Source organism: Miniopterus schreibersii (assembly GCF_964146895.1).
Source record: "Miniopterus schreibersii genome assembly, chromosome: 10".
NCBI classification, from domain to species: domain Eukaryota; kingdom Metazoa; phylum Chordata; class Mammalia; order Chiroptera; family Miniopteridae; genus Miniopterus; species Miniopterus schreibersii.
In genome coordinates, this window is record NC_138110.1 from 4,971,792 (window position 1) to 4,999,251 (window position 27,460).

The 27,460-nt window shown below is 45.3% G+C and overlaps 1 protein-coding gene and 1 pseudogene across 3 annotated transcripts; one reads left to right on the plus strand and one right to left on the minus strand.

Annotated features, from left to right (window-relative positions):
• RTF2 (replication termination factor 2) lies at positions 1 to 27,460 on the minus strand. Of its 2 annotated transcripts, none has more exons than XM_081148294.1 (9): positions 27,299 to 27,460; positions 25,171 to 25,265; positions 24,549 to 24,642; positions 22,736 to 22,875; positions 19,681 to 19,759; positions 5,613 to 5,726; positions 1,850 to 1,904; positions 1,654 to 1,749; positions 1 to 730 (listed from the first exon to the last, which is right to left on the minus strand). In XM_081148294.1, exons 1-9 carry the CDS (start codon positions 27,365 to 27,367, stop codon positions 555 to 557), a joined length of 918 nt encoding a protein of 305 aa, XP_081004420.1. In that variant the 5' UTR covers positions 27,368 to 27,460; the 3' UTR covers positions 1 to 554. The 2 variants fall into 2 exon arrangements, with proteins under 2 accessions (XP_081004420.1, XP_081004419.1); XM_081148293.1 differs by having other exon boundaries at positions 1 to 733.
• On the plus strand, positions 11,988 to 13,690 carry LOC308562769 (beta-1,3-galactosyl-O-glycosyl-glycoprotein beta-1,6-N-acetylglucosaminyltransferase 7-like; annotated as a pseudogene). Its single transcript has 2 exons — positions 11,988 to 12,445; positions 13,644 to 13,690. The product of its transcript is annotated as a beta-1,3-galactosyl-O-glycosyl-glycoprotein beta-1,6-N-acetylglucosaminyltransferase 7-like (transcript).

Consider the following 27,460-nt stretch of genomic DNA (forward strand, 5'->3'; position numbering starts at 1 on the left):
TGAGAGAAAGGCCAACTGCTTTATTTTTGTATCAAACGCCAGGTGCCCAACTCAATCTCTTCCATCTTCAAAGTGATAAACTAAGGGACACCCTGCCCCTAAGTACTCGACCCCGAGCCCCAGCTTCTCAGGTGCTCCTGCAAACAGACCTGCGGACAGAGTGTGTCTGAAGCTCATCCCTTCTATTTAATTAACTGCTGGCAGCAGAACCGTTTGGATTTTACTCAAAATGAGCCAACCACACATCCACGAGGCATCTGGAATCTTTAATGATCTCAAGCATGGAAAGTGCAGCTAGCACGGCCTTTGGGGCCATGGATGGGAGCACTGAGATGGGGGGAGGGTAGTGGGGGCCCAGCACAGTCACCCAGCATGCCCTCTCCAGGAACCCACGTGCCTCAGAGGAAAGAGTGGCCACGCTGGCACCAAGGTTTAGGAGGACCACTTGATGACACCGTGCAGAGACTCCGGCACAGGTTGTGCCCACACCACCTGCCTCCAGGAGCCTGAACAAGCCTGGGGGGGGGGAGGGGCGTGGCCTGTGTGGCCCGGGCTCAGAAGCAGTAGGATGTGTGGGTGACCCAATGGGCTGACTCCTCCTTGGAGCGCTTGGCGGAGCTGTGGGTCGTGAAAAGGGACTTGTAAGCCTCGGACTCCTCGCTGTCGGCGATGGACCTCTTGGTGGCACCACAGGGAGGCTTCCCGACTTTTCCAGAAGAGCTCCCATTAGCTGCTGGGAAAATGAAAAGCCAGACACTTTACGGCTGGGACTAAAGATCATTCCAAACACCATGTTCTCCAGGGGAGAAAAGTCTGTCACTCCCGGGAATTTCCCTCCTCCTCCTCCTCTTTTGGGATGAAGGTGGAAATTCATCGTTTCAGTCACCAACTCCTACAACAGAGGAAGCTACAACATTTAAATCTATTGCCTGAAATCACACCACTTAACTACTTGCAATGTGCTCACACTGACCCCAGTTCAGTGACTGACATGAGTCAGGCCCTCCTCACAAGTGGTGGGATTTGCCTGTTTTATGGGGCGAAAGGGGGCACCGGGAAGCTGAGTGATGTCCCCTTGCCTGGTGCTCCTACATAGAGTGGGGATTGGAACCCATAACCACTGTGGATCTATTCACAACACAAGGAACACAAGGTAACACATTCTTGAACCTAATGAACCCGTGTTGTTTCTGTGAAATAAACACTTTTTTTTTCTAGTTAAAGGTAGTAGGTTTCAGGAGAAATGCGCTGAATTCAGGACTATAGGCTGAATGACTGTCTGAGCGCCATGTGGATACACACAAACCCAGCCTGAGAGGGATGGGGTACATCCCTGCCCTGCACCTGAGCCTCGCCCTCTGCCCAGTCTCTGGGATGTCAGGTCCAGTTCTATGAAGCCTCGTTAGCCTGGCACCAAGCACATGCTCAACAGGAAAAGTGAACAATCAGCATTTATGCCCAGAACCCATCCATCCTGACAGGCTCCGGCTTTGGGAAATGTTAACTGTTTCTTAGTCCCCAAGAGAGCTCAGTGAACTACCAAGAGACAGGACTTAGGATGAGCCTCAATTATTGAGTTCACGCCAATAAACTGGCGTAGCCACCAGGGCCTCCAGCTTTCTGGCAGCTTGCTGTGGGCTCAGTGGGACCCACCTGCACTTCTGGGAGCCAGGCTGACTTTCTTCTCCTTTGAGTCAAGACTGGAGTCTTCAGGCTTCCCCATCTTAATTTTGGATGGCCCTGCAGGCTCTGTAAGAGAAACAAAGTAAGCAAAACAGAACCAAAACACAGACACGAACTCACTCAGCACACAGCCCTACAACCTGGTTTTGCCCAAGGAACATTTTACCTTCCCTGACGTCCAGACTGGAGACAGACTCGGCCGCCTTGGGTTTCTTTGTTTTCTGTGGAGAGAAAGGGGGAGTTGGAGATGTGCCGCATGCCCTCTACACTGGTGTCGGGCCGCTCACCACCCCGAGAGCCTAATGCCAGGCCGTGCAGTTCACACACGGCGGGTGCTCATTCTGAAGACGGCCCAACGTGTAATGAATTCCAGACCTGGACCCTCTGCACATGTCCCCAGGTATATGCTTTGCCTCACACAAGATGGTATCTGTAGAATCTGCTTAAGTGTATGTTCCAGAAACCACATTCTCAAAAATTCTAATGAAGATGACAAGTTTCAGGGATAAATCGACGTTGATGGTGACTATGTCCCCAGAAGACCGGCTAAATGAATACTAACGTAAGTACACATGGCACATACAGTCCAGCCAGGATATACTCTCTAGCAGGACCCTCCACAGCTGTCAAACTGCTTTGATATTTGTTTATTTAACCATGAGGACTTGAGGCTTATGATGAAGGCTACTTTAGCCGATTCTCCTAACCTCTGAATTACTGCTGTTAGAGTTTTAAGCACTGGGATTATGTTGCTCTTAATTTTAGAAATGAAATAAACACCCTACAACCACATAGCTGTGTTAGAACTGATTCAATCACAGGAGAAATAGGGCCCCACTCATTCAGAGAATTTCCTTTAAAAATGCCATTTTCCTAAGTGGCCAAAAGATGGCGCTACAGACACATGGCCTAATTATTGCAGAAGGTTCCCATCACTAGACAACATAGGGAAAAGACATTTCTCTGGCAGTAGCCTTGAACCTATAATACACACTTGTGATGCGGTTTGTAACACTTGTACAAGACATAAAAACTGTTCACCTCACACACACAAGGCACGCATTCAGACCTGAGGATAATACCTAGTCCTTCAAAAAAGAAATAAAGCCCGGCTAGGTGTGGCTCAGCGGTTGAGCTTCGACCTAGGATCCAGGCAACTGGAGTTCAATTCCTGATCGGGGCACATGCCCGGGTTGCGGGCTCTATCTCCAGTCGGGGGTGTCCAGGAGGCAGCGGATCAATGACTCTCATCATTGATATTTCTATCTCCTTCTCCTTTCCTCTCTCTGAAATCAATAAAGATATATTTAAAAAAAAAGAAAAAAGAAATAGAGACCACTGTTGAGTTCCAAGCCCTCGGCTCACAGCTGAGGTTATTTGAAAAGCACAGCAATAAGGAGTTGGGAAGAAATGCTGTGTCTGTCTCCAGCTGCGAGCGTCTGTGGGGAAAATCTTGGTGTCCTGGTTGCAGTATCTAAGAGGCACTCCCAGAAGGTCTGGGGAGCTCTTTGAGGAGAGGGGCGTGTGAGTCCCCTGGGCAATGAACAACTTCCCAGGAAGCCTGGGAAAGACAGGAGACAACTCACTAAAGTCAAGTGTTAAATTAATGACCACTCGGACATCTTCCAGGAGCTGTTGCTAATGTACAATTTTTCCCTTTTGTGCTTTTTTTAAAAAAAATGTTTTTATTGATTTTAGAGAGAGAGGAAGAGAGAAGGAGGTGGGGGGGGAAGAAACATTGATGTGAGAGAGAAACATCAGCTGCATCCTGCATGCTCCCACCCAGGGATCGAACTATAACCTGGGCACGTGCCCTGATGGGGAAGTGAACTGATGATCTTTTGGTGCATGGGACAATACTCAACCAACTGAGCCACACCGGTCAGGACCCCTTTTGCACTTTTTAAAAACTGAGCTTCATCAATGAAGAACAGGCAGATCCTTTTCAGTAATTGTCCTTTGTCAAAACTATCTCAAGCTTTTTTCTGTCTTGTTCAGCATGATAATGAAATCATAGCAATTTAGAAAATCAACTTGGAATGAATGCACGTATGTAGATTTACTTTTAAACCTGCACTCATCCCTTTAAATATTTCTCACGATTGTTGTATTAACAACTTATGAGACTGCTTCACAGAACACTTGTATTAAATCTGAGGACAAAGTTTCGGCACAATTCCTTGTACTACAGAACCATTTATACACTAAGAAAAATGGTAAGAGGAGGAAGTGCACAGGCTGGCTCTTTCTGAGAACCCTGGATCCCTACATGGTTACAGCACTGCTGCCAGAGTCCCCAGCATCCGCCTGCGAAGCCTCATGACTAAGAACATATATTCCTGCGGGTGATACGGTCCTGCCTGTTCCTCTATTATGATTAAAAAAATAAACTCTGAAAAATCTTTCATCACGACACCTCCTGTAAACACACGCCACCTCCCACACACCTCTGTCCTTGGGATGCTGGAGCTAGTATTTAACAATACATTCTTCTGCCTTCGTCTTTAACACGTGACCTTTTTAAAAACGAAAATTCTGCCATTCACAAAAGACCAAAGCTATCATCTGGAAATACATAAGAAATAACAAAATTTACTGCTGGATCCAGAATCAATGGCATATTGGAAGATTTTTAAGCTGATAACGCTTTTCTGAGCCTGCTCGGAATGTCAGGTCACTGCTTATGGAAATGGGATCCAAGCCGAGGGCCACAGAACAAGACCCTTACCTGCATGTCCACCCAGAGCTCTAGTCACGAGCCAGTGTCCACCCCCGGCTGCCCTTCTGGAGAACCTAGGGCTAAGGAAGACCAGAGAGGCAGCTCCCATTTGTGGGGAGGTTGCTTAGCTCCATGCTACTCAAGGTGCTACTGGAGGAGCTGCACCCTGGGGTGGGTGGGAACACAGGCTCCTGGGCTTCCCAGGTCTCCGGGTGACACCTGGAACACTCAGATCTAGGCAGCCGGCTCTGCTTATGTGCCGGGTGCACTTTTCCTGATGTCACAAGTTGTGAACGATGAGTAGGTAGCCTCCCTTGGTGTCCACAGGACATTGGTTCCAGGACACCCCACAGTACCCAAATCCAAGGATGCTCAAGTCCTTTATAAAAATGCCATCTATATAAAAAGTATTTGCACTTAACCTGTATGTGCACAGAGGCTACAGCAGGGAGTGCCTACACCACTTCCTTTGTGTGGATTTAGTGTAGTACTCAGTGTATTTAAGTTTTGCTTTTTAAAACCTTCTGGGATTTTTCCCCCCTGAATATTTTCGATCTGTGGTTGGCTGAATCTGCTGATGAAAACCTGCAGATACAGAGGGCCAGATGCTCTCTTTATTTTTTAAATATATCTTTATTGATTTCAGAGAGAGGAAGGGAGAAGGAGAGAGAGAGAGAGAGAGAGAGAAACATCAATGATGAGAGAGCCATTGATTGGCTGCCTCCTGCACGCCCCCGACTGGGGATGGAGCCCGCAACCCGGGAATCTGACCGTGTGCCCTAACCAGGAATCGAACCCTGATCGCCTGGATCCTGGGTTGACGCTCAACGGCTGAGCCATACCTGGCTGGGCCAGCTGCTCTCTTTAAAAAGTCAGTAAGAGTGGTGGCTCACCAGCTGCAGTCCCCCCCTCCTGACAGGTCCCGTTACCCGCCCCGCCCCCGCCACATCCTGTGCAGGGGTAGTCACTGAACAAGAGGATGAGCGAGGAAGAGAGAGCATGAGGCCAAGCAGGCCCTGGAATCTTTCCAGAGCCCAGGCCCTTCCAGGTTGCAAAAAACGCCTCAGTCACTGCAAACCCGAAGCAGCCGCCAGCAACGCTGTGCAGGGGTCTGCATCCACTGCATCGGTTCTGGAGCAGAGGAGCAGCAGGCGGGACCTGAAGACTTGCTCACAACTAGGCAGGTGAGGGACGCGCGGGACCCGGTTACCTTTCCCAGCCTGGCTCTCAGCCGTCTCTCCTCCATCCTGCTCTTTAGCGTCTGCACGTCCTCCTTGGTGCCGTTGAGCACGATGACATCCTCCTCCTGGAAGGCAGCCCCGCACTGCAGAGAGCGAGACAGACTGTCACCAGGGCAGCAGCCCCCTCGGACCCCCCCTCTCGGCTCTAGCAAATTCCCACTGCTGCCCTGCCTGCATCATGGCTTAGCCAGCTCCTGAGTCCGCTGCCTTACCGGGCTATTTATTGTGGTTCTGTCTCCAAAGCCCACTACTTTGGGTCAGCTCCTTTTCTAGGGCGGGCCTGGTACATTCTCGCGATTGAAGAAACCTTCCTTTGACCCACAGATCTTGAGGTCGGTGCCACAGAGAAGGTATAAGAACAATGACAGGGGTGCCCAATATGGCATCCAGCCAGGACTGCCTCTCAAGAAAAGCTGTTTTTGCCATCACACAGCGAGGATGGAGGGAGGTCCCCAGGGACCCCCTACACTGTGGGAGCCTGGGGCAGAGCCTTCCACGGAGGGAAGGGTATCCTTGGAGGGGGAACAGGGGACCTGTGGGAACGGAGTCAAGTGTAGATAAGGCCCCATGGGGCTGGGGCGATGGCATCAATAAGGCTCCTGAGAACACAGCCAGAGGCAGGAAGGAGTCCTGCGTTTGTGCCCAGTGGTTCAGTCAGCCCCGCACTTCCTTCCTGGCCACTCCGGGCTTCCAGCAGCTTCTTCCCAGCACTCCTCACTGCCCCCTTTCCTTCGGGTCAGTGATCAGCAGTCTCCTATGGTGTGGGTCACGTCTCCTGGCTTCACTATGCTAACAGATGTGTCTGTGAGAATCCTATGAGAGTGCCAGCAAGGGAGAGAACCTTCGAAGCCTGAAAAGGGAAGGATGCTAAGACTGACAAAGGAGAGGTACGCAGACTCTGCCCCTACAAGGTGCACCCTCAGTGGAGCTGGAGGACAGGGGCAGGGTAAGGCTCCCATGTCCCTGAGATCAGGCCCCCTGGAAAGCACACTGACACAGGGATTGTTCCCAACGCTATTTAGGAAGCAAGCAAATTTAAAAATAACTTTTAATTATCCCTTTTATAGAAGAGGATCGGGTAACCAGACCTGGCCTCCCGTTTGTAAAAGCATCTGAATAGTCTGGCCCAGCGGAACACTGTGGGGTTCCGCCCAGCTCACAGAACAGGATCAGCCCTCTGCACAGCCATCCTTTGAGACAGGGGTTTTCTGTTGTCGCCTGGTTCTGATCTGTAAGGAGCCACCTGGTCCTGAAGAAACACTCAGACCCACGGCAGCAGCTACCTTTCAATCTACATGTCAGGATGAACAGGAATGAAATCTGCAAGAGGAGCAACTGGCAGGAGAGAAGCTCGGGACTTGGCAGGGTTCCACCGGAGTAGGAGAGGCATCTTTCTGTAAGTCTTACTACCTACCAGGGGCTGAGCAAGCACTGCTAGTAAAATAAAACATGCTTTTCTCTGCCCCCTTTATGATTTTAAATAGAAACACTGGAACATCAGTAATGCTGTAAAATGCAGGGGTAGCAGGCATCTTTTTCTCTCAAAAACAGTCACTTTTCATTCAAGCCATAGAAAAGTGGAATGTTTTCAAGTATGAGGTCAGAGTTTACAATTTTAATTTAAAAAAAATGTATGTTTTTATTGATTTCAGAGAGAGAAAGGGAGAGGGAAAGAGAGATAGAAACATCAATGATGAGAGAGTCACTGATCAGCTGCGTCCTGCATGCCCCCGACCAGGGATCAAGCCCACAACCTCGGCATGTGCCCTGACCAGGAATCGAACTGCAATCTCCTGGATCATAGGTCGACACTCAAACTCTGCACAGGGGGCTGGGCAGTTTACAATTTTAAATGACATTGTCTGTCCTTCCTTACGTGGGAGATAATAACTAAGTCAGCCTTGAGGCCACGTCTAAACCCTCAGTTTGAATTTTGTGCCAGTAATGAAGGTGTTATTTTTGTTGTAGTGGTTTTGAGTGGATATCACATCAAAGTGGCTGAGATATGAATGCATTTTAGGATTAAGCATTTGTGATGAAGACGTCTCTTTCACTGGACAGGGCAGTCTTCAAGTTCAAAATCAGTCTGATATTATAAGCCCAAACAGCTCAAGAAAATACTGTGCTAGCTTGCAGGGTGCTTTTGACATCATTCTGAGCCCAGAGCCCAATGAAAATAACCAATACAGAATTTCCACTGCTGTGGCTAGAGTGATTGTTTTTTTGTTTGTTGTTTTTTTAAATATATCTTTATTGATTTCAGAGAGAGGAAAGGAGAGGGAGAGAGAGTGAGATAAACATCAATGATGAGTCATTGATTGAGTCCACAACCTGGGCATGTGCCCTGACTGGGAATCGAACCCTGATCGCCTGGATCCTAGGTCGTCGCTCAACCGCTGAGCCACGCCCGGCCGGGCAAGAGTGATTGTTTTTAGGACAAACATACAGTATATGAAGAGAGCACCTGACACTCCTGGTCTGGAGGTCGCACTGCTCTGGGGCACGAAGCAGCCCCCCACCCTGGGCCAAGATGGAAGCTCACACTGATCTGCTCCTTCACCCCCATCCTGGTGTCCCTGTGAGGCAGACACTGTCATAAACCCTATCTGCAGACCAGAAAACAGAGAATAAATTGTTTAATCCAGTTAAGCTAAGGTTATTGGTTTAAACAGTAATATTCCAGAATATATGATAAAATATATATGTATATTTTAAATGTGTTTTATTGATTTCAGAGAGAGGAAGGGAGAGGGAGAGAGAGAGAAACATCAATGATGAGAGAGAATCTTCGATTGGCTGCCTCCTATACTCCTCCCTACTGGGGATCCAGCCCACAACCTGGGCATGTGCCCTGACCAGAAATTGAACTGTGACCTCCAAGTTCATGGGCTGACGTTCAACCATTGAGCCATGCCAGCTATGGCAAAATATTTTAAGTTTGTCTTTAAAGATGCTCATTCATTATCTATTTACTTATGGGAATTAAATTAAAAAATACGTATACCCCTGAAAAGTCTTTGTAACAAATTAAATCCTATCTTAACAAAACTGAAATGACTACCCTTAAATGAGGAGTTCTGGTGATGATACACGACACCAAACCCATGCTGCTGACTTCTGTTTCTGGCAGTTAAGGCTTGTGGGGGGCAGGGAGAGACTGCAGAGGGACAAAGAAAAGGAAAGGAACATACTCATTGCCTCTGTAATGAAGATAGTGATATGTTTTGAAACGACTCCTTGAGAGTATTGTATGCTTGGACAAAAGCATAAAATGTAAAACAATTCCATTCTGAGAACTATAATTGGACACCATTTCTGTTACTGCAGAGATTCTAGCAGTATAAAAAGGAAAAATACTTAAAACACCACCCTTAACCATAACTTTGGTAATTATTTCTACTAAAAAGAGTCTACACTATCTCTCGGATGTTCTGTCTTCAGTGAACTGAATGGATATCCTCAAAGCGTCATTCATTGTTTGGAAGCCATTTAATTTTACTGTACATTATATATAGTTTAATAATGCTGCTCATATGACTATTTAAAGATTATTAAAGTATATAAAAGCCCAGGAAGTTTAAGGGATGACAGTACACAAAAAAGCCTTAAATGCCCCCCCCCCCCCGCAATCTACATTTAAACCATTTGTGATACACGAGGAAATAGGACACTGGGGTGGTGAGCACAGGTCTGGGTGGGCAGAGATTTTCTATCTGCTCTGTAACACACCAAGAGAACTGCCACTCTCTCTAAGCCCTTTAAAATAAATAAACTTTTCGTGGAGGAAAAAAGTTGTTCAAACACCAGTAGGACTACTTTTCTATGAGCTGCACATTCCCCACACCTGGAAAATAACAGTTCAATTTCCTAGAAATGAATTCAGTGACAGAGTCACACGTTTAACATACTTTCACTATGGCTACAAAGCTGACTTCACAATATAGAAACTAACAACAACATCACCAAGAATCAAGGCTAGGAAATGTATGCAAAACTGAAAATGGTGCCCACCACTATTGCAAGAGGGAAAACCACCCGGCCCTGCAGAGTGGATTCCCACGGGAACTCCCCACTCTCCGCCGACGCTCTGTGAACGCAGCCGTGAGCCCTGCGTGTTCACGCTCCACGAAGCGGAGCCTCCGAGGCTGCGTTCACAGGCTGCCCGGCTGCCCTGGAAGCTCGGGTGAGGCAATAACAGAGCTGAACCTCGGGTAGCCCGAGTTCCCACGCTACTTGGCGTTCCAGCACGCACTTATTTCCAAATGTCAAAGTGAACCTGAGCTGGAAGGAAGGCTCGGTTGGGCAACTGTGAGCACAGCGCTAACAGAACTGGAGGGGAAGGGCAGCGGGTGAACCCAAGCACGCGCATGCCTGTCTGCATCAGGGAGGGAAACACACTTAGCCCGTGTTTCACCCTGAAGGGCAGTGTGCTACACAAGAGGCTTGTCTTCATTTAATCATTACAACTACTGAAAATATCTAATCCCTGGGCTCTGGGATTACATGGGGGGGAATCTGTCAGTGAATGGGGCAAACACTTCTGTGATGGGACCAGAATGTTTTACTTTGACCATAAGCTTAAAAGCAAAACCAAGAGAACCAACCAAAAACCCTCCCACCCTCCTCCCCATACTGACCTACAGTACAGAACAAATGTAATGAATGACAGCCCATGGTCCATGTTCACCAACATTCTCAAAGGAGGAGTAGTTAAAAACTTACTTTCATTTTGTTTCGACAAGTATTGCCTTCTTACTAAATTTCTATTTTTATGATAAAAAAATTTTATTATATAATAAAGGTTTTATTATTTTTTAATAAAATTATTTTTAATCCTCACCAGAGGATATTTTTTCCATTGCTTTTCAGAAAGAGAGGGAGGGAGGGAGGGAGGGAGGGAGGGAGGAACACTGATTGGCTACCTCCCACACTTGCCCGACTGGGGCCAGGGATGGAGCCTGCAACCAAGGTACATGCCATAGGCCAGAATCAAATCCGGGACCCTTTAGTCCACAGGCTGACGCGCTAACCACTGAGCAAAACTCGCCAGGGTAGTTTTGTTTAGAGACCAGATGTGAAATGTGTTAACTATAATGATGGTTTTGTGTCGATAAAAAGTAGTCATAATTTATTGAAATGTCTATAAAATTATGCCATAATGTTTCGTATTAGGGGCAATCAATGAACGTTTAATAACCAAACCAAGTTCTGTTTACAGAGGAAATGGGAACTCTTGTATGTGCTGGTGGATGTAACATGGTCCAGCCACTCTGGAAAACCGTGGCCAGCAGTTTCACTTTCCAGCATCTACCCCGAGAAACAAAAACACAGGTCCATACAAAGACTTAAGCACAAATGCTTTTAGCACCTCGTGGTATCCTAACACGGGGACCAGCTTCAGGCCCACCAACAGTACACGGATAAGCACATTGGCCAGCGCACATGATGGAATACCGGCCAGCAAGAGAGGAAGGAAGTGGTGATAAACCCAACGACGCGAAGAATTTCAAAACCAGTATCCTAAGTAAAAAATGCCGGGCAGAAAGTCCATAACATAGGAGTCCGGTTATGTAAAGTTATAGAATATGCCAACGGATCCAGTGACAGAGCGCACACTGGTGACTGCCTGAAGAGGAGGGTTGGGGAGGGGTAAGGGTCAGGCTTGAAACAGTGACGGTGGCAATGGTCTCTCGGGGGGTATACGTATGTAAAAGCTGACTAAATCATACGCTTCAAGTATGTGCACTTTAATCAAGTTGGGTGGGTTGTGCAACACCCTAAAGTCTACCTGTTGTTCTTTTCGGGACCCTAAAGAAAACCATTTCAAACCATGGCAATGAGGAGGCAGCTGGAGCTCACAGCACGAGTCAGCTGCGAGCCACCAAGCCCAGGCTCCTTGTGGGCATGGCCCTCTGCACCTCCATCTTTCTCTACATAAGGAATCCAACCCAGGAGGAAGGCAGAGGAGGAGCCCACCTGCCCAGCAGCAATGGAATGTGGCTTCTACCTAGATGACTTGTGTTCAGCTCTCTTTGAAGACAAACGGGCAGGCCCCCAAGTTGCACAACTTTGTAAAAGCCCTCATGGACAGGAAATACTCGCCCACTGCACACACCAGGAAAATGCTCCTGGATTTCCCAGGGGTTGCATTTCACAGCCAGACCCAGTCTGCAGAAAAGGCCAATTTCTGTATGGCATATGTTATAACCACTTGTTGTGGATTTAATGTTTACCAGTTGGATTAACCCAGGACTGATATTTTTGTCATTCCACTTAATTCTGATGTAGTGCATGATTTCTTTGTTGGTTTTGATTGGAAAATCACCTTCTCTCTCTCTGATGAAATGAAAATATTTCAAAACAGGGGCTTTATAAGACTACAGGTTGATAATAACTATATGAAGGATCTAGTCCATTCCAAATTTCAATGGATGTCATTAACCTTTGCAGACAGGATTTTCCAATCAAAACCAACAAAGAAATCATACACTACATCAGAAGTAAGTGGAATGACAAAAATATCAGTCCTGGAGTAATCCAACCAGCAAACATTAAATCCACAACAAGCCCAAATCATCCTGGATCCACCCCTGAAGGAAATATCTACGCATCTCCAAACAAAGGATTCAAAGAAGAACCACCCATAACGTAACAATTTATCTTGGAAGCCCTTGCTTTGTACTAACAAGGAAGTTTGTACAGCTTGTATTGACTGACATCCATGCCAGAGACATGCTTGAGTGGTACAAAGATATCCACAGCCCCAAGCGGCATTACTGGGTGACCTTGAACCAATTGGAAGGTAAGAACAGTCTGGCAATACGCTGGGTGCTAGAGTAGAGGTAGCAATAGGATAAGTTAATTCTTAACTGAGGATTCTCTCTATTCCAGCTACTTGGTGTGGCTTGGTCGATAGCTCTGTATTTTGCAAGACCTTCCACTTGGGGAGCGTTGGAGCGTCTTTGATTTCCAGGGCCTGACACTGGCTGAGAGCACCCTGTCCCCAAACCAACCTGGCTGCTTCTGTTCCCCCTCCAGAAAGGATCATTTTACACATCAAATGCAGCCTTTAGAAAATTCTAAGTGCAAATATTTGGAAAGTTTTTCATTCACTTAATAAACACTAGTGGAACCCTGCTAGTACTAGGCATTGTGCTAGGGGCTCCTTAAGAATGAAAAATATTGCCCAGCTGGCATGGCTCGGTTGGGCATTGCCTGTGCACCAAAAGGTTGCCAGTTGGATTCCCAGTCAGGGCACATGCCCTGTTTGCAGGATTGATCCCCAATTGGGGGCATGCAAGAGGCAGTCGATCAATGCTTCACTTTCATTGGTGTTTTTCTCCCTTCTCCCTTCTCTCTAAAAATTAATACAAATCTTAAAAAAAAAGAATGAAAAATTATATTAAAATTATTACTTTTTTGGTGGCAAGTTGGATAGTTGAGAGAAGTGCTCTGGGAGGTGGGGGGAGGCCAGGGCCCTCCTTTACATGGTCTTGTTTTCTCTCTGTGAAAAGCTGACTGGCTCCTACATCCCGTGGCTTCAGCTTGAAAAGCTAAGCTCATCAGTCCAGACACAGCACAAACAATAAATCCAGCAGAAACTGATTAGCACTTTTTTATAATCTCTCATATCCACAGAAAAATCTCATTTTCAAATCATGTCAGAGGGTTTAGAGGGAAAACAGAATCCAGAGAAACCCACCATAACCATGAAGAGCACACTGTGCACACAAAGTTACGAGAGATGGAGGAAGGGATGGAAAACGAAATCTATGTAAGAAGATGGAGAGGCGAGGCGAGGGTCCACCCCAACACCACCGCCAGGGTGTGTCTGCCTCCAGCCCCCAAGAGTGGGCCTTTCACCCAATGACAGCGAGGCTGCTTTGCCACCAGTCAAGCAGTGGTCGTATCAGAGGAAGTGGAAATGACAGTGCAGAAGCACTTGTACCAACAGAGTGAGAAGCTGGGCCCACACTGCATGTCGGTTTCTCCCCGCACAGACGCCCCGGGAGCCACGCCGAATGCAGGCTGAAAAGGCAACGTTTGAGCCACTCAGTGGAGGAAAGAGGAGGAAAATGTCCATGATGGATGTAAAGGTAAACACAGGGATAAACCAAAAAAAAAAAAGCCTTCAAATTTTACAAAAACTAGACAACCACTGCCTAGGTAACGGAGGGTGAAGACCAACACTCACATTTAAAGTAAGCTGGGATTAGTGGTGATCCAATTGGCATGGTGTCAATTTTTAAAAATTATTTATTTAAGTATAAGATCCATCCAGAAAAGTGCACAAATCTTAAGTATTGGGGTTGATAAAGGTTCCCAAAGTGAACATGCAATAGGGCTGCAACTCTTAAAGTTTTAGGATGAAAGTACCTAAGCTATCGGCATTTTCCACCTGCTCCTAGAATTCAAACTCAAACATCAATTAGAAATGAGCTGTGTCTCCCTGGGTCTCTCTGTTAAAACAGAAACTGAACAAGACGGGCATCTGCTCTGGAGTGGGGTCAGCCAACACCACCTGCAGGCTCCCTGCTGCTGCTTCTATGAATGAAGTTTCATTGAACACAGCCATGCCCACTCCCTGTACAGTTTAGGACAAGGAAGGGCAGAATCGCAGTTACCTGGCCTTTACAGGAAGGTTGCCATGCAACAAACTTCACACCTGTACCTGTTCTGCCTGCGCGTTCCTTAAAAGAAGCTGGAAATATTTTTATTATAGATTAAAATGTTGCAAAGGTGTCTTTTCCAACCTACTATACATTGTGTATGTGCTGTGACTAGTTTTTCATTGACATCTTGCAGCCACAGATTTAATTTAGCTCATTCAGTTCATGGGCAACCTCTGTCATTCTGTCTAACTGGCAAAGGCAGTCCTCATGGCCAAGCCCATCAAGCCGAAGACTGACTTTTCCTCTGAAAAATCAGACATTTTAAGATTCAAATGTTTTAATATGCATCCCTGTAGCAAACTTCTTGCAATGAAACCTTAATTTTAAGGTCCTTAGATAAGGCACAGAGCACTCCGGCCCCCCCGAGGTGTTTCTTAAGTAGTTCCTGCTGAAAGGAAAGAGAGGAGGGAGGGAGGGAAGGAGGGAGGGAGGGAGGTCTTTTGGCCTTGCTCACAGGGATTCTCCCTGAAGAACTGTGAATTCTTTTGCCCCTTTGTCTGGTGTCCCAGGGGTTTTAGTTACCAGGGCAACAGACAAAAGCAAGGTGGGCTGGGGGAGAGCAGTGTCCCTTTTCTGTGAGAAGTTTGAAAGAGAACTGGTTGACTGCAGCAGAGTTCTCAGGACAACAGTTTTGGGGAAATACTTATGGAGCTGAAAAGCTAGACCTTGGCTCCTATGGGGCTATTCATGCCCACTCCCCACCCACCCAGCGTGAAGATGGCTGCTTGAGAGGAGCAGACAGTCTGGAGAAGAAACAGAGAGTGACGAACAAGTCACAGCCAAGGACAAACAGGCCCGGGGGGGGGGGGGGGGGGGTGCCTGAATCACAGCGGACACAGTGCAGGAGGGCGAGAGCAAATCCGCACGGGACACAAGGCAGGAGGGCAAGAGCAAATCCGCACCGGAAGGTGGCTGTGCCAAGCACCTCCCTCCAGGGACAGCTGGGAGCTTCCCAACCACCGCAGGAGCCACTGCAGACACAAAACCTATTGCAATAGCGCGCTTGTGTGTGGCCCTCGGACTTGAATACTGTGGATCAGAGATACAAAAATACACCAGATCCACCCAGTTTTTGAGATATTTAAAAGTCTCACCTAAAAGAAACAGGCCGCAGACAAATAAAAATGTAAAATCTAACACCAGAGCAGTTCAGACAGGCCATTCCTGCTGTGTCACGAGCAAAGCCAAGTCTGGGAGAGTGGTCTGGAACAGCTCCTTCCCTCCCAGCCCTCAGAAAGAACCACCCTGCCGACACTGTGATTTCAGACTTCTAGCTTTCAGAACTGTGAGATGGTACATTCCTGTCAAGCCACCCAGTTGGTGACACCTTGTTATGGCTGCCCTAGCAAGCTAATTATGTACAGTACTTGATCTAGTTAAGCAAAGGGAATATTTATGTAGATTATGTAAGTGAAAAGTGCTCTTCTGGCAACAGATTTATGCTTAAAACAGTTTCCTCCCTGAGATACTCCTGAATTGTAGCCAGCCTGTCTTGCCTGCAGGAGGCCCCTCAGGAGAAAGGCTGAGCAGTGCTCCTGCTCCTCACCTGGTCACTGCTCCTTGTGCAACCCTGACGCAGTCGGTTCCCCTTTCCTCTGCTTCCTTCCCTTCCCTTGAAAGGCTCAAGGTACGGACTTTCAAGTTTGCTGGTGTTCAGTAAGATTTCCCAAGCACCAAGAAAACAATTTCTGAGTTCCTGAGTAATGTTGCGTCTTCATGAAATACAGTCAAATTCTCTGTAAAAGCTCTGTTATGCATGTTGTCTGCATAGTTACTAATATGTGTGGTGTCAGCCAATGCAAAGAAAAACTGCCTAGTGATCCAGGAGATGGTCACCATTACGGGTAGAAGGAAAAACGTTTCATTGCTTTAGATCAGAGTCCCCCAAAACTGGCAGCTCATTAGAATTATCCTGGAAACTCTTAAAAGGAGGAATCCATGTGGGTCTACATCCACCTAAAGACTTTGATGTAGGGGTCTGAGTAGTTATCAAACTACTGTGGTGATTCTACAGGGAAAGCCTGGTTTGGGAACCACTGATTTAGGATATTTGTCTTCTGTAATAAATGTCAGTTTAATTTCCCCCCTCTCTTACTTACATTCTTTCAAGCAGACTTCCTGAGTGTACTTGCAAATGGCTGTAACGCGGAAGCACCACCTTACACACTGCTTGCTGACACATACACGTGTGAACATAGCAGATGCCATGCCTTTCCTGCTCCACATTAGCCAGGTTCCCCGAGTTCCCGCTCCTTCAGTGCTTCTCACACAGGCTCCCTCCTTTTCATACCTGCTGTCAAATTCTTGCCTCAGTGGCTCCCTACCTTATTTCCACCTGGACCTGTTCCTCAGTCTGGCACTAGAAGTTTCTATCAACCTGTCCAACTCACATCTCTGCCCAGTCTCCCAGCTCCTGCACTCCCTGCCCCACAGTCCTACCCAGCCCCTGCAGTGACTACACCTTGTCCCCCATCTCCTTGGGCTGCCTGGGTGATTTCCTCCCCAAAGTGTGGCTGCTTTCTCCTCCTCTTCACAAACCCCCACCCCTTCCCCTCCCCCACTGCATACCACGGACAACAGCATCTCACACTTAGGCATTCCCTTGCTACATGTACTGACAGTATCCTAGCATTTTTCTCTAAATCTACCCATTGTTTCTACTTAAATTTACTTCAAAAGTTAACTTTATATTCCTACCATGAATTTAAAAAAAGTACCCTTTGCAATAAATATAAAATAAGCATAACGATGCAGGGAACACACACCCTCTCGCTAGACCTGCCTGCCACAGCTCTGAGCGCAAGGTCCACTCTCTCAGGAGCTTGAGAGTTAGAGAGGCGCCAAAATACACTAGGACCAAACAGAGACTTTCTCTTCAAGGCAAGTAGATGACCCGAAGGAGCACCGAAGTGGGAATTACTATATCCCAATGTGTTGTCTCTGACAGCTATTTGCTGTAGTGTCTGTGGACCACCCCACACCAGCACTCCTCCCACCAGCAGGCATGTCCCGTCCCAACCTCTGGGCAAGTCTGACTGATGAGAAACAGGCCCTGCCTTCAAGGCCCAGAACAAACACCTCCTCTTTCATAAAGCCATTTTCTACCAACTTAGTCAAAAGAAAGAAAGTTCTCCTAATATTTATTGCCAGGCGAAAAAAAAAAAAAAGTAAGTTCTCCTGCCTGGCCGGCATGGCTCAGGGTTTAACGTTGACCTATGATCCAGGAGATGGTGGTCGGATTCCCAGTCAGGGCACATGCCCAGGTTGCGGGGCTTGATCCCCAGTAGGGGGCGTGCAGGAGGCAGCCAATCAATGACTCTCTCATCACTGATGTTTCTCTCCTCGCCCACTTCTGCCCTCTGAAATTTAAAAAAAGAGTTTTCTAGCCCCTGAACGCCAATGATATCTTTACCATCCACTTGGTACCTGGCCTCAAAGAACAGGGTAGACTTTTCAGGTAACATATGTTCCTGCAGGACTGCAGTCTCATGAGCACAGACAGGGACTGTCACCACACCCTTGTTTTCCTTGGACACCTATACATCATCAATACAGGAGATGCAGCAAGAACTGGTGAGTAAATGGCACGAATCAATTCCTGAATGCTTTCTTTGAACTTTTTCTGGTAAAAGTTTAATGGCACAGATTCCAAATTCTCCCATGGCTTTATTCACAATCACCCTACACCGACTTCTTCCTACCAATGACCTTTTGCTTGTCTTTGTGTCCCAAATAAATGGAATCACCCAGGATGTCCTCTTCATGCCTGGCTTCTTTTATAGAGGGACTGCTTTAAAATGAATACCATCTGGTCTAGCTTAAAGCTGCCTCTGGCTTCCCACTGCCCTCAGAGTAAAATCCACAAGCCCCAATGTAGCCACCGGGCCCTATGTGAGGTGACCCTTGCCTGACTTTTCCTCTCTGTGCCTCTCCTCCACCATACTTCCTGTTCCTTGAACCAGCAAAGACCCCTGTCACCTCTGAACTTTTGCTCAAACTCTGCTTGGCTGCCTCCTTTGCACCCTCAAAGTCTTTGCTCAAACCTCCAGGGGTACCTTTGCCGACTGCCACTAAGGTGGCCTCTTTCCCTATGGGAAGTCACCCTCTGTGATTCCTTCCTAGCATCTGTCACAACTGATGTTGCCATGCTCAGTCATTTGAGTGTCTACCTCTCCAATGGGCCGGTGGGTCCCATGCAGGCAGGGGCTCAGTCTTATCCACTGTGGGAGCCAGCAAACAGTGCTGAGGACAGGGCTGGCCCCTGTCAGCTGTTCAACAAAAGCTGCTGAAGGAAAGAATAGTTCACAGGAGGGAGAAACAGTACAGGGAAGCCTAACCAAGTCCAAGCAGGGTTAACAGGAGTGAAAGTGCAGCCCACAGCCAATGGCATCCATGATACTAAACTAAATGCCAGGCTTTCCATGAACCAGCAGAACACCAGACACATAAATGTTCTGGCTAAGCAGCAACACATGAAAGCAGTCACCAGCATCTCCTTCAGCTGAGCTGGGCAGAGCTCCCACATCAAGCATTTGCTCACTCGTCTGACCATCTACTGAGGACCTGCACTATGTCCTAGAGTCAGCCCTCAGACACGCACAGCAGGAGCAGAGGATTTTCAGGGCAATGAAAATACTCCGTATGATGCTGTAATGATGGATGACACATGTCATTACACATCTGTCGAAACCCACAGAATGCACACCGAGAGTGACCCCTAATGGAAACCATGGACCCTGGATAGTGATGTGTCACTGTAGGGTCATCAATTGTAACCAATGCTTCACTCTGGTGGGGGTGTTGAGAATGGGGAAGGCTGTGCATGTATGTGTGGGGGGAGAGGGAATATGGAAAATCACATACTTTCCTCTTAATTTTACTGTGAACCTAAAATTGCTCTAAAAAAAAATAGTCTCACTTAAAAAAAAAAAGAAAAACCCTCACAGTCCAATGGGGAGGCCACCACACAGCCACCACCAACATTCTGATGAGGTCAGTGGGAAAGGACGGCGCCCAGGGAAGGAAGATCGCTTTGGACTAAGGTTCCCAGAAAGGATCCTCCAGGCTGGCAGGTTGGGGCAGAAGGAACAAAGGCCCCAGACAGAGAGGGGCTCTCAGGGAGTGGCCCCAGCTTGCTTTGAGCAGGGCAGTCACCAGGACATGTCATATGAGGCACCTGGGTCTGTCCTCCCAGCAGTGACAAGCTGTGGAAGGGTTGTAAGCAGAGAAACAGCTAATTAGAAACTAATTAGACCCACATTTCAGAAAGAAGTAGAGGATGCTGAAATCACACATGGAGGAAAGGACCCCAAACATGTTTCCTCAGCCACTAAGAAGTAACAACTGACATATGTCAACAACTCACTGTGTGACAGACTTCTGCTTTTATCTCCTTCAAGGCTCGTTCAGAGAACACACAGCCACAGCACCGCAGGAAGCAAAACCTGGAGAAATAATCCAATGTGGACAATGACTTACATGATAATTAAAAAACGATTACCCACATTATCAATTAACATTTGTTCAGCTTACACAAAGACCAAGAACCACAAAGAAAAATGGTTCCATTTGATTGTATTTATATATATAAATTAAAACCATGAACATAGGCTATAGTCCCATTTCCATACGCCTTTGGAATAAACTCTCTCCTATAAATAAAAATAAACACATTAAAAAAAACAAACAAACATTAAAAGTCAAAAGACAGAAAAGGAACTCAGGGAAAAATATTTTAAATATATATGTGGTTCAGAGTTTGTGAATATTAAAAGAGGTATCAAAAAACAATAATAAGCAATAAAATAGAAAAATGGGCAAAAGGCATTAACACGTCTCATAAAAGAAATATAAATGGCCAACACATATAACAGATGCTCAACCTCAACTCTTAGAAATGCCCTTCAGAACAACAGAACGTGTTCCCTCTCGGGCAGTAATGGAAGAGGCTGAAGGACTGCAGTTGGCAAGTGTCCGAGGAAACAGCACGTTTGCTGGGTGGGCATACGATGCGGCACAACACGTAGGAGGACCATCTGTCAGTGTGAGGTAAGCATCACACTCCAGAATTTCTCCACGTACCTGTGAAGCTGTGCAGCACAGAAAGCACTGCTTGGGACAGGGTAAAAGAGGAGCCCACCTAACTGGCCAGAGGCAGGGGGTGGCTGAGTAGGCTGTGAGGACTAAGGAGAATACAGTAAATCTGTGAGGCCAAGAAAACATGCTCAAATTAGAGAAGTAGGAAAAAAAGAAGTTACACAAGATGTATAATGTGATTCCGTGACTATGGGAATAATACATATTTATATTTCTGTCGGCAGAGGTGTAGGGAAGCGTGGTACATGGGTATTGGGAGGGCTGCTGGGCCATTAAACACCGAACAACTAATCCTGCTACTCTGAAGGTGAGGATAGGGGGGAACGGGCAAAAAGCACTTTCAGATTTTACTTTACATACTCCTCTAAAAGCGCCACAATAGAAAGGTTCTCCAATTTCCTAGGGACTATAGTGCCGCGGACTGCCCTAGTGAAAATCGGATTCATAACATCGTACTAAGTTCATTAAATGTTGTTTAGGACCAAAGAAAACGTCCTATTTTATGGACGCTTACTAATTATTAGTGATTTAGGAAACTATTTGGTTCAATGTTCTTACTATACTATTAATTCATTTCTATTTTTCTATGTATTTATATCTTCATTATACAAACTTTACTAAATGTACAAACAAATCTATTTTATAGTGTGAAGGCCCTATTAATAGGAGGGCAGAGCCAAAACAGGTGAAGCCCAATGAAATGGGAAGAGAGAAAGAGGAAGAACAAATGAGAGAGGAAAAACTGGAGGAAGCCACAACCAGAGCAACAGGCTCCAGGTAACCTCTACTTGGGACCCTGGAGCTGAGTTTGTTTCTGCTAAGTTCCTCTTTTGGGGTGAACCATGGTATTCTCAAAAAGAAGTGGGAAAGTAGACACAAAAGGTCACACACTGGATGCTTCCATTTATAAGAAATATCCAGAAGAGGTAAAACCATTAAGACAGAAAGCAGACTGGTAGCTGCGAAGGGCCAAGGGAAGAGAGGAATTAGGTACGTGAGCCTGTTTCACAGATAGTTCCTGCTTGACCCAAATGGTGAATTTTAGCTTTTTATTTTATTATTTTTCAGCTTTACTTAAGTGTAACTGATGACTAGGAATTGTGCATATTTAAGGCGCACAACCTGATGATCTGATACACGTATACACTGTGAAATGATCAACACAATCAAGCTAAGTAACACACCCATCACCTGACAGTCTCCACTAATGGCTGAAGTTGGAGAGCGAGGCCAACATGACTTAAATTGAGACTACGTGAAGAACAGAATCTTTAGGTCATTCCATCTCAAAGCATAGTGCTTATGCTCTCTGGCGTAGTTGGCCACACGTAGCACATACGTCTGTTAAATGAATGTATACAGGTGTGCCAGAAAGCTCCAGATGAAATGTGGTTGTTTACAGTTCAGTAAAAGTTTTCACTTACTTGACGTGCTTTTACCCCCTTTCCTGAACGAAAATAGTAAAAATTACTTTTCAACATGCAGTGTGTTAGAGGAAAGATTCTGTTTTGACTACCAGCTGTTGAAGATATTTCTAAGTGGTGGGGAAAGAGTTTAGAGCTTTGGCTTAAGAGACATCCTATACAAAAACATCTACTAACCCATTCAACATTCTTTTTTTCCTTTCTTTAACTGATTTCAGAGAGAGGAAGGGAGAGGGAGACAGAGATGGAAACATCAACGAGAGTCATTGATCGGCTGCCTCCTTCATGCCCCCTACTAGGGACTGAGGCCCCAACCAGGGCATGTGCCCTGACTGGGAATTGAACCAGCAACCTTTTGGTTCATAGGCTGATGCTCAACCACTAAGCCATGCCAGCTGGGCTCAACTTCATATTTTTTAAGGGAGAAACATACAGGTCACTTATATTTTTCTATACAAATCTCAACCTTAAGGTTTCTGGTGCTCTGGCCAGAGGATTTTTAGCTACAAATTCAAGTGAAGTTATTAGCAGCTGGACCTCTAGCTGATATGTTCTGTAACAGTTTCCACTGTGAAGTTTTTAGCAATGACAAGGAAATGGGATGTCTGATAGGAAACATTTGCCCTTTGCTTTCTCTTCCATCAGAAGAGATCAGATAACCCAACCCAAATCTCATAAGCATCACATGAGAAAATGTTAAAATCCCTCTTTACTTCAGGTTTTCCTGTTCTTGAAAACAGAAGGACACAGACAATAAAGGTGAGTGGACTTGGACACCATGTTACAAATGGCTGATGAGGCGTGAACTATCCAAACTGAAGACCACCTTAAAGAAGTCTGTGTGATTACCAGGCTCCAGCACAAACCCTAACAGTACCAGTGTGACTTAACCAGACTCACCTGTGTCGGCCATTCATCTCCAAGCCCACGACTGGGCAGATGAAACGTGCTCGCTGGAGGTCATCGTGTTTGTCTCCTTTCGTGTTTCCTTTGTCCCCTTCCCAGGCGGGATTGTCAGAAAGCCTCAGCTCTGTCACATTCTGTGAAAAACCACCCACATTTTAAGAATTAATTTGGTAAGTGGCTCACCCTTAGCCTTAATAACCACCTAAATCAACAGAGAAATTGTTATTCTAGTCCCTTTCCACTCAAACCTCTTCTTCCTAGCTACTTTCCTGTGGCCATCGATTAACATGGATATAAAATTAAACCATAAATCCTGACAGAAAACACGATTTAAAAAATTCACTAACCAGCAAATAAGTTAGTTAATTTCTATTTCACAAATATTTTGCTATTTAAGGAAAAGCAAATCCTGACATGAAAAATTACTCCACTAAGAGAAAGCTTTATAATCATTTCATCCAGAGAGGAACACTGTTTCCCTGCTCGTAAATCCTCACTGAGGCTATTCGGTATTACTGACCACACGTGTTTATTGAATAGTCGGAGATAGTAAAATGTGAGGCCATGGTCTAATGAGTCCAAGGCACAATATAAGCTAGAGAACACTATTGTATTCCAAATCAGCCATTCAGGTTTTCAAAAAATTCAACTTTTCAAGAAGCGACTTAGCCAAACTTTAGCATTTGAGGCATTTCCCACATTTAATCACACACTTTGACTGCAACACTCTGGAGAGCAGCCGAGTACCTTAGAAGGAAAGCCACGATGCATAGGGCTGGTTTACGGCTGTGATATGTCTCATCAAGTTCTCTGCTCAGAGTATTTGTGGACTATTAGCTGATAGTAAAGAGGGTTGTTTTTTTAGCATTAAAATGAAAAGTTCAACCACATACACGGAATACTGTGGTTTAAGTACAAAATTATATAAGTAAATTTCAATGAAAATCACATTTTTGAGATAAGATTTTTTTTTAGGAGTGAATTCTCTTCCCAAGGCAAAAGACGACAAGAATCAGCATGGTTATCTCTATAGTACTATTATTAGCTACATTTCAAAATTATTAATTTGCTTGAAATAAACATATCCTGTATCCTGAATCACTCTAAGAATTCAAGCAAAAAGCCTAATATAACAATAAAACAGTTAAAAAGAAAGAGAAGGAAAAAGGAAAAAACCCAGGGCCTGTGGTAAGTAAGGGCTCTGGTCCTGTGCAAGCCCCACCAACTGGCCATGTGGCCCCAATGAGATATTTACAGTGAGGGTGAGAGCAAGTGGTTGACAAGCTTGATGGTTCTTAAATTCTTCACTATTCTGATTTTTCTCCCAATGACCAAATTTGAAAATTTTGTCCCCTCAACAAATTTCCTTTACTAAAAAACTTGTTTTTCCACTTTTATGACAGAACTTAACTGCCAATCAGAACTTTTATTCAGCAGGAGATAACTACAATGATTTAACACTGGTCTACCTATAAAATTCTCTAATTCTCTAAAATTGTCTTCCAAATAAAAAATTCAAGTAGCTGAGTTTTAACTACAAAAATAGGCATCCCAACATTTATACAGCACATTGAGAGTTTCCAAAGTTCTTTCACCATATTAAGTCATAACAGATTTATAATGCAAAGTACAGGTGTGGGACCTTCCAGCTTGAGCTTTAAGTGACTGCTACAAAATCACATCTTTAATAGCTGGCTGGGTGAGACTGAAATTCACGACATACAAGAAATTCGTAACAAACATGAATTCTATAAGATAAACCTTAACCACTGAGACCCTTGGAGCACTTCAGAATCACCTGTCTTACCTTAATGCTTTTAATGTGAGATGCTGCCTTCCCAAGAGCCTTTTCAGCAGATTTGTCCAGTAGAAACTCAATGACAGCATCTTTGTTATAAAGTCTGCAACAATAAAATTAGTTAAAACATTTTGGCAAGAATTAACCTTCGCACAAAGGATGAGTACTAAATTGATAACAGAAATGCCCAGCCTTATTAAAAAAGTAAACTTAATCCTCTCTCAACTATTTCCAGAGTATACAAAGAAAGAAACTAATTTAAAGTCAAGGGTTGCAAACTCAGTCCGAGGGCTGAATGTCACATTAACAAGGATTTCAAAAATTGGGAAACTTAAAATGAAAGTACACATTTTCAACTTTTCCGGGATAAAAAAATAAAACCAGAAGTTCTAGAATCACTAGGCCCACATTCTTGAACTGCAACAATTGGCTGGATCTGAGGAGCAGCTACCACTTTAGACAGGACATGAACTCTCCAGTTTCTCCCACTCTCCACCATTCCCTAATGCCCACATGGCTCCTTCATGCATTTATGTTTATAACTCAACTCCTATCAACCCCTGAGTTTTCAACCCATGGATAATTCTTTTAAAAATCATTCAATAAAAACATCTTGATTAAGAAACCATACCTGCCAAGTTCACAGGCAACTATTGGTCGCCTTAATATTTCTTGACTTAGAGCACAATAGTTCCATAGGGCGACCAATTCGGCATCTTTGTCAACCTACAAAAAGAAGGAAAAATCCTTTTAATTAATTTTCACTTCTGAAAGACATATGGTCCACAGTTCTACATCGAAAGGCTTATTCAGTAATATCATACTCATGATTTTTGTTTTTTACAAAGATAGTGACACAAGAAGCTGGGATTTAAAAAGTAAAAGTAATTAATACTATGTATGTCAAATAAAGTTCCCTCTAAACATGACACCCATGATGAAACAGTTTACATAAAGTTATTAAATTGCTTATGCAAGGTACATATAAATATTAATATCTGTATCTTAAAGTAAGTTAGGGAAGCCATACAGAAAAAGCAAACTGTACAGGTTAATTTCTAACAATGGGAAAGGCTCCAAAGTTTTAGCAGAATTTAAAGACTGAGAAGACAGACATTATTATTTAAAAGTTCAGCACAAAGATTATTTAATTCTTTATAAAATCTTCAACTTAACATATGTGTTTTTTGCAAACTGTTCACTGGGGGCACATCAAACCCTTATCCACAATATGAAAATCCAGATGTAAGACATTCCATAACCTTCAAATGATATTTTTACCTATATAATATTTAATGTCCCATTCTTTCCCCCTACTAAAATGCCAAACCTGAATAATGTAACACAATGGCACATTTGAGAGAAAATGGAAATAGAAAAAAAATTCCCTTAAACTTGATTTTTGCAGCAACAACTGCTTAAGAGTGTACTATGCTAAGCAGTTTCTGTAACTTAATGCTTTAGCCCTCATGAGTCAGTATTTTTACCTTTGTTGTTGAGGAAAGTGAGACACCAAGAGGTCACACAGCAAGTAGATGAAGGAGCTAGGGTAAGAGCAGGCTGGCTCCAGAGACCATGCTTTTATTTTTTATTTTATTTTTTATTTTTTAAATATATCTTTATTGATTTCAGAGAGAGGAAAGGAGAGGGAGGGAGAGAGAGAGAGAGATAGAGACATCAATGATGAGAGAGTCATTGATCGAGCCCGCAACCCGGGCATGTGCCCTGACCGGGAATCGAAGCCCGATCGCCTGGATCCCAGGTCGACGCTCAACCGCTGAGCCACACCCGGCTGGGCCAGAGACCATGCTTTTAATCACGACTCTCTATTATTTCATACAAAAGCAAACCAACCCACACTCCTGCAATTGTTATTCTATCCATTCCCCAGATCCGAAGCCACACTTGAGCAATTTAAATAGCTTTTATCAAAGTTATTGGAGCAGGGAGAGACCTGCCACCAGAGAAATGCTTGCTGTATGAGGTGCTTTACGTGCCTTCTATTACTAAAAAGCAGTTACTAGTCCTAACTTTGAAATCCTACATAAGTGAATGGGAATCTTGGTTTCCTTACTTTCAGGTTGTGAGATCTTGGTCATGTTACTGGATCAATTTCCCTGCCAGTAGCATGGAAATTACATCTAATTTCATCAATTACCTGTGAGAATTAGGAATCATTCACTCATTCACTAATTTATTATACTGTACTTAGTGTGCTAGGAGCTGTGCTACTTGTAGAGAGCGGAAAGGCACGGACCCTACCGCCGGGAGCTTACTATCCCGAGACCGACATCAACCAACAGGAACGCAGTGTCCAGGGGGGCAATACAGTTTTAAGAGAAGGACCTAATCTCATGGGGATAAGGGGACGTTTTGGGAAGACTTCCCTGAGAAAGGATGTTAATGTATACAAAGCGCGGTGAACAGCAGCGAACTGTATCGTGGTTGCCGTGGCAGACAGGCATCAAATCCCGGCGCTGTCACCAGCGTCTCACCCCCCATTTCCATGTCTGCAAGGTGAGGGTGATGGCGGTATGTCGCGAGGTGAGAATTACATGAAACACCCCATATTGAGGGTACTGCCGGGTGAATGGCAATAGCAAGCGCGCAATAAAGGCCCATTGTTAATACTGTTTTTGAGTTCTACAAATGGGATAAATGAGCGCAGACGCGTCTGGAAACCCGCCGGCCCCACCCCCACCTCTCCTCGCTCCGGGGGCCACCCCCCCCCCCCAGGCCAGAGGGCCTACATCGCTGACCTTCTCAACCTTCTTGGGCCCTTTCACCAGTTCGTGCCTCTTGGGTATTGTTCCGCCGTCACAACCCATCGCAAGCCGGTGTCAAAGTCAACAACAATCCCCCGCAGCCTCAACTTCCGGAATCCCTGGCGGCTGCTGCAGTAACTTCCGGCGCGCCGCTGT